A 14341-nucleotide genomic window follows, 5' to 3' on the forward strand; every position below is an offset into this window, starting at 1 on the left:
GAAGGAATCCGATTTCCCCACAGGAACCATGTTATCATAGCAGATTAGGCTCCTGCCCGAGAACCTGTTGCTCAGTTTTTTAATGGCAGTAATCAGAAGATAGTATTTCCACAAATCCTTAATATACCGAATGGAAAGCCTGCATGCTGTACAGGAAAGAGCTTCCTAAGGAGCCTGTTAGCCAAAGGAACAGGGGCACCTTGACCTGCTCAGTAGAGCCATGCCTGGCATGCCCACTTGCCCCAGTCCAGGGAGGCCTGGAGCGTCAGTGGGAGCTTTCCCAGGTCCTGCATGACTCTGCTCATTGGCTGCCAGGCCCTTTCAGGGAGGGCAGTTTTCACATGTACATTTGAGAAGGATCTGGGGGGATATGTGTGGCTTTGTCCATCATGTGCCACTGAAGTCATTACGGGCATTGGCTATTGCCACCCTAAGTTAGGAGAGGAGTATTTAGTCCAATCTGTATCCATCACACTAAGTTAAGGGAAGGTCAGCTCATGAAGAGATTCTGAACTCTTGAAGGGAGTAGATTGAGAAAAGAGGTGACACAGCCCTGCCCTCAGTGGAAGCCTAGTCTGATGGATATAAGAGGATGACAGGACATTCCCAGGACAGGGCAAAGATAGCAAAGTAAACACCACTTCCCCTTATCTGGGAGCAGGGTAGAGACTGCAATCATAAAACAGGATATGGCCAGGCCACCTTTCTGAAGAACGGATGCTGGGTGAGAAAGAGGATGTGAGAGGGGGAGAGAGAGAGAGAGTTACAGGCAAGGAAAACAGCCTTGACCAAAGGGCTGAGTCCCGCTGGCGGCTGGGTCTGGAGTCGAGGTTGGGAGCTGCATTGAATTCCAGCACCTGCAGAGCCAAGGAGGTGAGCAAGTTCAAGCGAGTCAGGGCAGGAAGGGGAGGCGCCACAGGCTGCAGGTGGCATCCAGGCAGAAGAAGGGGGGGGTGCCCTGACCACGGGTGTCTGTGGGGCCTGATAGGCAGCAAGTGGGGCCTGTCATCACTGAAGGAGCTCAGTTCCAAGGTGGAACTGATTCTCCCAAAAACGTTGAAGAAAATCTCTGTGCCCTCAGCTGGGAGGGTCTCTCCTCAGCTTTGGGAGAGCTGTGTGGAGACCCTGCTGGAGGGGCTCTCAGGTCAGTGCTCCACGGGGTGCTGCAGTGGGCACTGGGCCCAGTGGGCAGTGGATGTGGCCTGAGCCCCAGGAACTGCAAGCAGGCAGATAGATGGGAAAGGGCACAGAGGGCACACCCTGGTCCAAGGAGGTGACCTTGAGAATTCTCGCAGCTCATCCTCAGGCCTGGCTCCGGACCCTGCCGAGCTTGTGTTTCAGGTGCTTCCTGTTATTATTAGTATCACTATTACTAAGGAGGATTGTCATCAGTATTAACACATGCACGTGGCTCCCAGGTTTCAGAGGCAAGGCCTGGTTCTCCTACTTTTCTAGTTGCTGCTTCCTGGGCTGCTTGACTCATCCCCCAGATGGTGAGCCATCTCCAAATTCAATCCCAAGGCTTCATTCTCCTCACTCCCTCCCTGCCTTGGACCTCCCACTGCCTCAGCCTCCACCCCCCCACCCCTGTGTGGTTAGATCTCTGCCTCCAGGCCTGCCCTCCTCTGGGAGATGAAATTACATTGAAGACTAGGGGCTTGGGATCAACCATTTGCAGAGCCCCTACTATATACCAGGCTCTGTAATAAGCACGTCACACAAAATAGCCCTATTACTATTCCATTTTAAAGATGAAGAAATTAAGGCTTTGGGAGCTTAATAATAACGAGGAATCTAGGTTTGTCTGAATCCAAAATGGAGGACTTTTCCTTTGCACATGTGGGCATGACTAAATCACAAATATTTAGTACAAGTTTTCTTCCTCCCTCTTTTCCTTCTTTTCTCCCCAAGACACCCAGCATGGGCCCACCATCACCTCAAACTCAGCCACTATAAAAATGAGCTCGACAGCTTCACCCCATCCTCCTCTGCTCAATGTCTTGCCTTTGTCAAGGACTTCAGTCTCCTCCTTAACAGTGTCCCATCCTGCTGTCCTTCTAAAACATAACCGGAAAAAATAAATTAATAAAAAAATTTAAATTTAAAAAAATAAATCAAATAAAATACACCTGGGAAGGCTGCTGAGGGCAATGGCCACAGAGGAGTGGCAGAAGACTATCTTGCCCTCTCCTCACTGGCAGGCACAAAGACCATGCCCATGCTTTTCCAGATTCTCCAAAGCAGTCACCATCTCCCCGCCTGTACAGTTCCACATCTCTCAACACTCTTTCCCTTTGCCATGTTTTTCCTGATCTAACTGCAAGGAACTGAGTGGAAACAATTTTGTTTCCATACACCAGGAATAAATGAAATGATTCCTCCAGGTGGGCTGGATAGACAAAGAGTGTAAACTCCAGAGACTCACCTGAGGCTCCCTTGGAGCAGAGGAGACAGGGCTAAACCTCCAGACAGGTTGCTGCCTAAGTTGTGATTGGGTAATTAATTCTCAAAACTCCTTTGTTTCCAGCGAAGCATGGAAAAAAAAAAAAAAAAAACATTAATCCCTCCCCAGAGTCACACAGTGTGACTGGGCCTAGAGTCACTGAAATGTAACAGGGCAGCAAGCATAGTTATTCTGCTAGGAACACAGAAGAAAAATCACTGGAATTCTATACAGTCATGCTGTTGAGAATTTCGGGTTTAAGAGACGATGACTAGAGAATTACTTCCTAAAACCTAAGCAAGAGGATTAGAGAAGGAACTGAGTCAGGAAGGATGCAGAATGTCCCTTGAGTAGACTTTCCAGGGTTGGATGCCCTGGGAGACCCATTCACGGAAATTCTGTGGATACCAAGTTAGGTTTCTGATGGTTACCAAGGACATATAAATTATCTGAATAAGTTTTCATCAACCAGAGGAACTAGAATTCAGTTTCCACAAGGCTGGGACACAAAAAGGCAGAACTAGGAAGTGGGATGAAGACAACTGACTTGGTGCTGTCTGTGTCTCTCTGGAAAAACGAGAAAAATCAAGACTGAACTTAAGATTCCCTCTCTATTTATTTATTTATTTTTGGCTGCGTTGGGTCTTCGCTGCTGCGCGTAGGCTTTCTCTAGTTGCAGTGAGCGGGGGCTACTCTTTGTTGCAGTGTGCTGGCTTCTCATTGCAGTGGCTTCTCTCGTTGCGGAGCACGGGCTCTAGGCGTGCGGGCTTCAGTAGTTGTGGCATTTGGTCTCAGTAGTTGTGGCTCGTGGGCTCTAGAGCGCAGGCTCAGTAATTGTGGCGTACGGGCTTAGTTGCTCCACGGCATGTGGGATCCCTGACCAGGGCTCGAACCCGTGTCCCCTGCATTGGTAGGCGGATTCTTAACCACTGCGCCACTAGGGAAGCCCCAAGATTCCCTCTCTTGAAGCAACATTTGTGTACACAGCCTTCTGCCTGCCTGGGGACGTGGTCTGCCTAAGTTTTGCAAGCCAATCATTAAATACAGCCATTATTAAAATTTAAACTATATCAATTTACAATTAAGTGAATTCTACTGAGACACAGGAGATAAGTAGTCAAAATTCATCCCTTCCTAATTAGTTTCTATAGTTCATGATTGTCTCAGTTCTTGAGGTTATTTACTTCAGCAGGGATGGTGTGATACTGCACATTTCTCACGACTCCACGCCAGGACATCACACTGGTAGCCTGAAAGCAGCCACGATCGGAGAATTTTCTTCAGGGAAATAGCACATGATACACATCAGGGCTTCCCAGCCCCCTATACCCTCAACCTCGCTCCCAAAGGCACTGGTAAACATTTACCACCAGAAATGTTCTCCTCTAACACTGACAACGTTTCATGCAGGAGAAATGAAAAAAGGTCAAGGTGTCCCTGAAGCAAAACCTTAGAAGCAGAAACTTCCCTCCCTCCTCACCCAGAGGTGATGAGTGCAGTGATAATTCATTTAGGGATTTGGGAACTTCCCTGGCTTCCCTGTCGAGTCACCCTGCCAAAAGTTGTTTGCAGAGTCTCTCTAAAATCTCTTACTGCACTTTAATGAGCTTTTCTTGCCAGAGCCTCGCTGTTCTCACCCTTCAAAGGAAGGCTAAGTCTGAGCCCAGCTCCCTGGTTGCTAGAATGGGGAAGATGATGTCATTCAACATAACCTGTACAGCTGACTGCCTCTGTCCCTCACCTCCTTGCAGGAAGCTGAGCTGGAGGCTCCTCAGACTGGGAGAGCCTTCCCCAAGTCACCCTATTCAATCCCCTGCCTTAGGGCAAAAGTGTGCCAGGCCCAGCACCCTGCTGAAGCTCTAACTCTCTATTTATGAACAAATCATCCTATAGGTGCTCATAAATGTTTCCAAATAAATGAGGGGATGGGTGGTTCCTGCAGTTCTGTTCCCCTCACTGCTTAATCCCCTTACCCGCTGTATCCCCATCCATCCTCAGTAATCCCCACCTCCCCACCCTCACTCCAAGACATTTGTTCCTGGCTCCCTCTGTCCCACCATCATCTCTACTTTCTCTTCCCAAGCTCTATCAAGGCAGAACCAGAGATGCCATCACCCTTTTGCAAATACCCAAGCCAACCAGAAGGGTTTCCTAGTTATGTACAACCAAGCAGGGTTTCAGGGCTTCCTCTGTCAACAGACTCTGAGGTCCATCCATACCCCACACTTCACATGGCCACAGGGTAGAAGCAGAAAGAATTAGGAAGCCCAGCTTCTCCTCAAGAGAAGAAGAGGCAAAAAGAAAAGGAAGTGCCTGGGCTCTCAACAGGCAGGTGGCTGGGCAGAGGCAGGTAGAACAGAGTGACCTTCAAGTACTATGCTCTTCAGAAGACCCTCAACCCCTAGACTAGGCATAGGTCCATTTGTGTGCCTGTTGCAGTCATCCTGTATGGAGTACAGCCACTTGGTCCACTAGAGGCAGCTGAATTGGAAATGTGATGCTTAGGGCTCCCTAAGAGTAGAACTTGGACCAAGGGATAAAAACTATGTGGGGTCCAAAATTGGGTTGAATAGGAGAAATATGGATATATCTCTGACCGTCAGAGGCCAAATGGACTGCTTTGGGAGGTAGTGAGTTGCCACTGCAGGTATTCAAGAAGAGGTCTTTTGTCAAGAAAATATCTTTTGTCAGGAATGCAGTAGAAGGAATTCAAATGTCAGAGAAAAAGTCTGATGTCCTAGAGTCAAACATGCCCGGATCAAAACCTGTTATTACCTTTGTGGCCTTGGTTAAGATAACTAAATCCTCTGAGCCTCAGTTTCTTCATCTATAATGGATACTGCACCTCATAGGATTAAAATAAGGATTAAATTAGACAAAATATGGGAAAGCACCTGGCATTCAGAGGGTGCCCAATAAATGTCAATCCCCCTTCCATTAAAAAAGGGACTAGATTAGATGAATTTGGTCTTTCTACCCCCAGAGTATGACTCTGAAACCCTTCCTGGTTTTTTGAGAAGAATGGCATACATCTGGGAGAGATAAGGAAGTCAAGATTTGGTAGGTAAGGAGAGAAGGAAGGAGGATGCTGAGAATGGTCAGGGAATATTCAGAGAGGTCATCCTTGCCGTTACCTTGTTTCCTTTCTTTTGATTTCTGGAATAAAAGAGAAAAGTGGGATTCTGGATTTAAAATCAAGCCTGAGGAGTCTCAGTTTCCCCATCTGCATAGGGAAGGGATAGGATTAGACAGCCCCTTCCAGCTCTAACTGTTCCCGATCTAAGGAGGGGGAGGGGGGAAATGGTGCAGAAATGATGCGGGACGACAGGGAGCAACGCCCCTCCCCCCATCCCTGAGCAGGGCCCACCACCCTGACCCCATGCCCAACCCTCCGTGGAACCAGTCACCTCAGTCTCGAGTCTTACATTTTCTTTATTGTGCTAACACTGCCGCCTCGGAGCTCAGACCTCACACGCACGATTCAGTCCAGACCCCCACCCACCCGGCCCCCGGGGCTCCCTTGGCTGGGAACGCCTGGCCTCCGGCCTCCAGCGCTCTCGGACACTTCCTCCTCCCTCCCTCTGCCCGAGCCTCGTGGCCCCGGGGATGCGGAGAGGGCCGAGACGGCCTCTCTTCCCTCCCCCGCCCCCTCCCACTTTAGGGGAGGAGGCGCAGCCGCCCAACTCAGTTCCCGAGGGAAACTCTTCCAGGCCCCCTGCGGCCGGGCGGCCCCGGGCAGGCGAGGTCGGCGCCGGCCCGAGCGCGTCCCCAGCTGCAGGCAGAGAGCCCGCACCCTCCTCCTGGCCGGGCAGGAGCCCGGTGCCGCGCGCTCACACCAGGAGGCTGTCCTTGCACGGCAGCGGCCCCTCGGCGGCGCAGTCGGCTGGCTCTGCACTCTTGACCTTGACGTAGACCGGGGACCGGTCCGCTTCGCAGTCCAGAGCGGCGGCGGCGGCGCTGGACGCCAGGGCCGAGTCCTCGGTGCCTTCGCAGTGAGGAGGAGCGTACTTGAGGCGCAGAGAGCGCCTGACCTTCTGCATCGGGTACCCCAGGATCTGGGTAACGCTGCTGCCGCGCCCCTTGGCCTTGCACCCGGGCGCCACGTCGTCCTCTCTGTGGAAAACAACAGGCGCGCGGGTGAGCGGGCTCCTCCGCGGCGCGGCGTGGGTACGGCCTGGGCAGAGCCGGGGGCTCTTGGCAACCTCTCCTCTCCCGCGCCTCCCTCCGCCTCCCCTCGCCTGTCAACCTCAGCCTCGACCTACTCTTTTCTCTGCCTCTTCCTGGGCCAGTGACCCCGCAGCACTCCCGGGGGCACCATCCCCACCCTCCAGACAAGGCTTATCCACACGTGTCCGGACAGCCCACGGTAGGCAGGCAGCCCCATCTAGGCGCCCTCCACTGCCCTTCTGATCTTTTCGCAAGACCACCGGCTCGGATAGAGAGGGCACCTTGGAGATCCAGAAGGAGCTGCTTTCCCTGTCCTTTCCTTAACTAACCTTGACCTTGCCCTCTGTCTCTCTCTCTCTCTCTCTCTCTCTCTCTCTCTCTCTCTCTTCTCCTCACCTGCCTCTTAATCTTCTCCCTCTTTTCCTCCATACCCAGGGCATTGCAATCATTAGCACTGCTAGTCTTGTTCTATTTTTATCTCTAGTTTGTTTCTAATATAAGTTATTAGCGCTATTATTTATATTAATTAACTCTTCTTAAGTAAGCATGTCCAAGAGTTCTCACTGGTGCAATACAGGGGAAAAGTGAGAAAATAAGTACAGGCCCTGCCCTGCAGGAGCTTACAGTCTAGACAAGACAGACAGACAGGTGCAAAGATGGGAGGGAGATGGAGGGCAGGGAAGCAGAAGTGAAGACTGGACACGGGAAGGCGGAGAGAGAAAAGCCATACGACGAGTGGCCGGTCAACATGCTGGGGTCCCAGCACTCCATGGTGATGGCAGGCAGGGTTGGGGTGGGGGTCCCAGCCAGCCGGTGGCAGGCAGGGGTGAGAAGGGGCAGGGCGCCAGCCCCCTGCCGCACAGCAGCATGCATCAGATTTTACCTGATATCATTAGGCAAGTCACAGCAGGCCTTTCTGCGGACCTTGCCACTGTAGCAGAAGGCACCGCGGGGCCCCCTGCGGCAGCCCCAGACGAGCCCCCAGATGCCCAACGTCAGACAGCCCAGCATGAGTAAAGAGCCCAGCACTGCGCCAATGATTATTCCTATGTGCCAGGATGCTGGGGAGAGAAATAAAGATTAGTCAGGCTTTCTGCAGCCTGGCAGATGGCTGGCTAACCAGGAGTTGCAGGGGCAGGGTGTCTCTGGGAAAGAGGATGGGGGACCCAGGGGATCTCAGGGCCCCAGGACACACAGGGAGGACTATATGGGGAGATGCAAGTTAACCCCTCATGTTTGCATGTTTCTCCCAGGGCTTCCCAGCTGCCCCTGGCAGAGCTATGCGCTGATGGCAGTGGGAAGGCAGAGCCAGCTGAGGCTCCAAAATACAGCACAAGTTCCTCCAGTCCAACCCTCCCAGCCACAGGGCCCCCAGGGCCACTGTCCCTGCACCCACCTGAGACCTTTACCTCCACCACACATACGCTGTAGCCTACATTGTTGGTCACTGTGCACTGATACAGCCCATCATCCTTGGCGGAGATGCTTATCAACACCAGCTCACCATGGTTCAGGCCTGAAATTGAAGGAGCATCAGAGGGCTGTGGTGAGGCCGAGGGGCCTGGTCTCTGAGAGCTTCACCCCAGCCTAGACCACTGCAGGGTGGGGCATGGAAAGAGGGAAGGGTGTATGCACACACACAGGTCCACCCCACTCTCCAGGTGAGTCACCTTCCCCCTGCTGAAACAGAGAGGCAAGGAAGGGGCCCTTTTCCAGCAACAGGAGAGAAACTGTGAATTCACTCGGTGACCTTAGGGGAATATGTCCCCTCCCTGAGCCTTGGTCTCCTCATTTGTACAGCGAGGGCAGGGTTACACCAGAGGAAGTCTAAGGTCTCTTCCAGCTCTGATAGTCTTTGATTGTGAGTACTAGGCAGCTTCTGCCTGTGCCAGAAGCTTTATACACCTCATCCATTTAATCCTTACACGCCCCTGGAAGATAGACATTATCATTCCCTTCTCATATACTGTAGAATGAAACAGAGAGGTTAAGCCACTTGCCTGAGTCTTGTAGCCAGTCGTGGTCCAGCCAGGATTCAAGCCCAGCTCTATCCCAGACCATTCTCTTTCCAAATTAACCATACTGCTTTCAACTGACTCTCCCCTTTTGCCTCCTCTTCCCTCAATAGCAGCTTCTGGAACAGGCTCAGAGGAGGGGTCTCCCACAGGGGTTTTATGTTTGACTTGGTGCCACTGATGAACCAGGGAAGCCCCAGCGGGACCCAGCGTCCCAATCTTCCCCTCTCCCCGGGTCCCCTCACCTTGACTTATGGAGATGTAGAAGGATTCGTCGTAGGAGGCCTCAGAATGGAAGCTGCCCTGGGACTGATAGGAGCTGGCACGGTAGGGGCGGGTGTACCCACTGATCTTGTCCCACTTGTAGGTGAGAGGCAGGCTGCCCCCAATGACAGAGCACTTCAGTACCACGTTGTTGCCGTATGACATGTGGCCCTCAGACCAGCACTTGGGCATCGCAGGCCGTGCTGCAGGGAAGGGGGGGCAGTTGTGAGCCAGGGTCCAGCCAAGAGGCAGAGCCAGGCTCAGGGTGGCCAAGCCGCCCTTGGCTCTGAAGTCTGGGGAAGAGGAGCTCAGAGGAGTCTGGTCCTACCTTGGACAGTGATGATGACCGTCCGGGTGGCCACGGTGGTCTTCTTCACCCGGCACTCATAGGTTGCTGTGTCGGATAGCTGCAGGTTCAAGAGGTTGATGGAGGCATCGTACTGGCTGGGATCTGGGGCTGCAAAGCGGACCCTCTGCTGCAGACTGGGGAGGCCGGCGTGGTTGACCCTCTTGTTCTGGTAACTAAGGAACTGTGAAGAGAAGAAAACAGAGATGGTGAGACAGGCAGAGCCAAGGAAGGCCTTGTGGATTGGCTGTCTTGGGCAATTCACTGAACTTTTCTGAGACTCAGCTTTCTCAGCTGAAAAAATGGGAACCCTGATGCCTGATCCACTGACTTTCAACAGAATGTGTGAGATCAGATGAGATCAACCACTATCTGCCTAACGTCTACCTTCCAGGGGCATGTGAGGATTAAATGGGATGAGGTGTATAAAGCTGCTGGCACACAGAGAAGCTGGCTGGTACTCAAAATCAAAGACGATCAGAGCTGGAAGTATATCGTCTGGGCCAGGACAGTGCCTCGTCTTCCCTTTGGAGTGGGGTGGGAGGAAGTTGACTGACTGGCTGACTTGAGTGGTGATTACAGAGCTCCTCCCTGTTCCCTCATTCTCTGAGAAGTCTTGGGGGAAGTTCAAGGCCTTGGTTTTCTTATCTGCCCGGCTTTTCCCCTCAGGGTGCTGGCTGCCCAACAGGTAGATACCATGAAGTGTAGAGTAAGGGGAATCCGGTGCCCAGCACCTACCACATTCTCCTGACGTGAGGGTTCTGGGTTGACCTGCATCCACTCGATGCCCAGCCCATTAGGACCATAGTCCTCAGGGTCCAGGATGTAGGGGCAGCCCAGTTTGATACTGTCACCTTCCGCCACGTTCAGGATTTCCTGGTTATCCCCATTGATCCGCACAGCGGGCAGCAGTGCTAGGACACAGGCAGGGCAGATGGGGTAAGGGGAGCAGGACCAGGGCTTGGGTGGTCAGCTTCAGCCCCCCTCCCTCCACCATTCCTGTCAGTGGCAAGCCAGGGCTCAGTGGGGGTTCCACAAGGAGGAGGGGCTGCTCTGAGCGTGTGCATAGGTGTGTGCGTGAATTGATAGACGCATGTCTATGCAGACTTGTGTAAGCATGTCTGTAGTCTATGATCGTGTAGGGTTGCATCTATACAGTTTGTATATATATATATATATAGCTGTTAAGAATGCTTGTATGGGGGACTTCCCTGGTGGTCCAGTGGTTAAGACTTCGCCTTTCAATGCATGGGGTGTGGGTTTGATCCCTGGTCGGGGAGCTGAGGTCCCACATGCCTCGCGGCCAAGGAACCAAAACATAAAACAGAGTGATATTGTAACAAATTCAATAAAGACTTTAAAACCAGTCCACATCAAAAGAATCTTAAAAAAAAAAAAAAGAATGCTTGTATGTTTGCATGATTGCGTATCCATGTATGGGTGTATACACATATGTACATTGTATGTTTACGAGTGTTTGTGGCCGCTTATGTGTACTGTAGGGAGATTCATGCATATGACCAGGTAGAGTGTCTGCTTATATATTTACATGACAGCGCATGTGTGTGCGTGTGTGAGTGTGTGTGTGTGTGTGTGTGTACAGGCACATGGAGCACATAGAGTTGTTAAATGCTCTGATGGAAGAGACTCGTTGGTTAAAAGCCACCTCTGGGGCTTCCCTGATGGCGCAGTGGTTGGGAGTCCGCCTGCCAATGCAGGGGACACGGGTTCGAGCCCTGATCTGGGAGGATCCCACATGCCGCGGAGCAACTAAGCCCGTGCGCCACAACTGCTGAGCCTGCACTCTGGAGCTCGTGAGCCACAACTACTGAGCCCGTGTGCCACAACTACTGAAGCCCGCATGCCTAGAGCTCGTGCTCTGCAGCAGGAGAGGCCACTGCAATGAGAAGCCCGCACACCACAACGAAGAGTAACCCCTGCTCACCGCAACTAGAAAAAGCCCGCAAGCAGCAACAAAGACCCAACGCAGCCAAAAATAAATAAATAAATTTATAAAAAAGAAAAAGCCACCTCTGTCTGGACCAAGTGAGGTGGTCGTGTCTAGAGGCAGGAGGATGGACACCGTGGCCCCTGGAGTCCCTTTCCAGCCCAAGGAGCAGAAGAATGCGTATGTCTCTGTGTGTCTGTGTATGACAGCGCATGTCTGCGGCTGTGTGCCCGTGTGACAGTGAATGCCTGGTTGTGTAAGTGCTCTGAGTGATAGTGCGTGCCTGCGCGTGACTGTGACCGCGAGCCTAGCTGGGTCTGTGTGTGATAGTGAACGACGGTGCTGGGACCATGGCCACACGCATCTGTAGGACAGGTGAGCCTCGTGTGAAGGCGTGTGGCATTGTGTGCGCTTTGCGTCCTTCCCCTTGTGTGATTGTGTGGTCACCTCCACGTGCTCGCTCCAGTTGAGGCCTCTCCCACTACTGCCAGCCTCAGCCCCACTGAGTCAGCCTGAGATGAGGAGCCAGGATCTGGAAGCTCAGGACTGATCTCTCCCTCCCTAACCTGAAGCCCCAGGCAAGTGCTAGCCCCAACCGGTTGGACCTAGAGAGGAATATGAAGGTGGAGGTGTGCCCAGGGCCCCAACCCTGGCTGGGCTGGCAGCATGCCACCTCCCAGCCTCCTGCAATCCTCCCTCTGCCGGCTCCTCCCCCAGCCTGGCTCAGTCTCCTCCTGTGAGAGTCAGCAAGTCCTTTGGAGCCCTAGCCCTTGGTCTCAGCAACTCATCCTGCTCTGCCCTTCTCTGGCTCTCTTCTGGGACCACCTTCACACTTAGAGAGCATCTCACACACACAACTGCACACTGTCACAGCCAAAGAGATCAACACATAGACAAACTCTTATAAGCCTTCAAAATGCAGATACCTACCTAGGCAGTCCCACCTTCTCACACACACACACTGTCGGATCCATACAGACACACATCTACACACAAACACAAGTGCGTATTAATCCAGAAGACACACCCGCTGTGCACACTTAGAGCCCCGCATGTGTATTCATGCAAGACCAAACATACCTGCAGAAGCTTAGTCCGGTTCTACAGAGCCAGCAGGCACCCTTTCAACACCCCTAACAACTCAGGCATCACTGAACCTGCCCCTCGGAATCCTGGCTGGGTCGTCAGCCATGTCCTAACCCCCTAGGCTCCAGGGTAATCCAGAGCAGGCAGGTTAGCTGCTGGGGCTCTAACGGGACCTGGTGATGCCTCCTAAAGCGCCAGGCCAAGCTAACACCAGCCCACTCCTGAGATAAGGATCCTGATGCCATCTGCCAGGTCCTGGGCTGTCACAAAGCAAACCAGGAATGAGTCAGAACTCAGCAGAGAGCAGAGGCCCCACCCTGGGGAAGGACTGCCGAAAGTAACCCACAACAAGAGAATGGTCTCCATGCCCTGGGAGCCAGCCGGAAAGGAGGGTAAGCATTCCAGGAAGGGGACTTGAGAAGGAAGGACAAGCTGCAAGAGAGTGCCTCCACCCTGCACTAGGCAGAGTGTCTGCCCTTGTCCCAGGCCAGGGAGCCTCACCCTAGCCTTTCCGTCTCCCTAAAAGCTTTCTCAACCTTCTGCCAAGGGTTCCAGCTTTTCTGCACCCCTCGCTCTCCTGGGGAAGTCGCCCCTGGTGTCTCACCTTCATTCCTCTTGCTGTGGCACTGAGGAAGTACTTCCAGGGAATGTGAGAGAAGAGAGAGGCTGGAGGGAGGGAAGAAGACCAGAGTGGGAGAGAGAGGTGGGCGCAGAGACTTGGAGGGAGGGAAGGAAATCACAACAGACTCGCCAGGGAAGAGGGCAGACACCTCAATAGTCGTGTCTACTCTAAGCTTGTAAGTCCTTTGTGAATTTTTCAGCTTCTTCCAGAGCTCCTAACCCTCCCTCTGCAGATGAGGGAGGGGAAGAAAAGGGAGGGGAGAAAAAGTGGCTCCCACAGAGGGTATTGGTGCATTATGACATCAAGACACTATACACAGAGATGTCCCAGGTCCCCACAGCACAGCTCCTGAGTGAGCTCTGCCGGGCCAGCTCTTGCCAGACAGAGAGGGTGTTGCAGGCATCCTGCTAGAAATGCAGTCATTCACACATAGTCACACTCTCACACCAAGGCTGAAAATGCAGCCCCCCTTCCTGAGCTCCTCCCCCAGGCCCCCTTAGCCTGAACCCAGACCCCCAGGAGGGTCTCAGAGCCATTTGCAGCAATGCCCACACAGATGGGCCCTTGCTGGGACTTGCCCCATCCCAGGCAGGCAGCCGTGATGTCCAGTCCTGAGCCCTGCCTTGCAGACGTGCCCCAGGGAGCGGGCTCTGGGAGTTACCCTCCCCACCCTCCCAGGCTTATCCTAGACGGGGTGGGTGCTACCCTGGCACGCTCACAGCACAGGGGCCCCGAGCAGAGGTCTCAGGCCCCGGCTGTCCCTGGCCCACTCACACTCCACCAGCCTGAGGCTCTGCCCTCTCGAGGCAAGCAGGGTTGGGGGAGAGGCCCTCCTGCTGGAAGGACAGAGGCCAATGGAAAGGAGATCTTTCCCAGGCTCTTTCTCAGCCCCCAACCAGCTTTGCTGCTCACCTGCCCTTCCTACCCCACCCCCAGATCCCCCAGTAACTCAGGGCGAGCCCTATGCTCCCACGCGCAACATGTGCATACATGTATGAGCCCCACACGTTCACAGACACGATGAAGAACCATCCAAGAACACGTGCCCCAAACCTTCAGGTGCAGGGCTCTCCTGGGGAGAGGCCCCCTTGGCAACATCCAAACCCCGGTAGCAGCAGGGCGAGGGTGAGCGGCATCCTGCCAGGGCATCTCAGCCCACCTTCCAGGTTCCTCTGTGAGCCCTTCGCTGCCCTTTTCCTGCCCATCCGGCGTCATGCAGGCACCCCTGCCCCTCCCCAGCCCCATACCTGGGCTCAGGCACACGAGCAGAAGGTGGAATGCTCCTCCGACTCTCATGTCTCTAGGCTCAGCGTTTCCTCCGCCTGGGCTGGGATCCCTGGGGCCGGTGGCTATGGGGCCAGCGGTGTTGGGTACGTAGGGACCGGTAGACGGAGGGGGAGCTGAGGGCCCAGATGCTGCCCGGAGTGGCAGGAAGGTGCAGTGAGGGCCC

General features: G+C 53.6%; 1 protein-coding gene across 1 annotated transcript; it reads right to left on the reverse strand.

Moving 5' to 3' along the window:
- Window positions 1-5861: 5861 nt before the first annotated feature.
- On the reverse strand, window positions 5862-14341 carry VSIG8 (V-set and immunoglobulin domain containing 8). Its single transcript, XM_036843244.1, has 7 exons — window positions 14139-14341; window positions 9974-10149; window positions 9218-9419; window positions 8871-9092; window positions 8007-8126; window positions 7494-7671; window positions 5862-6556 (listed from the first exon to the last, which is right to left on the reverse strand). The coding sequence occupies exons 1-7, from the start codon at window positions 14185-14187 to the stop codon at window positions 6274-6276; spliced, it is 1230 nt and encodes a 409-aa protein (XP_036699139.1). The 5' UTR covers window positions 14188-14341; the 3' UTR covers window positions 5862-6273.

This window comes from Balaenoptera musculus, chromosome 1 (assembly GCF_009873245.2).
Source record: "Balaenoptera musculus isolate JJ_BM4_2016_0621 chromosome 1, mBalMus1.pri.v3, whole genome shotgun sequence".
Classification (NCBI taxonomy): Eukaryota; Metazoa; Chordata; class Mammalia; order Artiodactyla; family Balaenopteridae; genus Balaenoptera; species Balaenoptera musculus.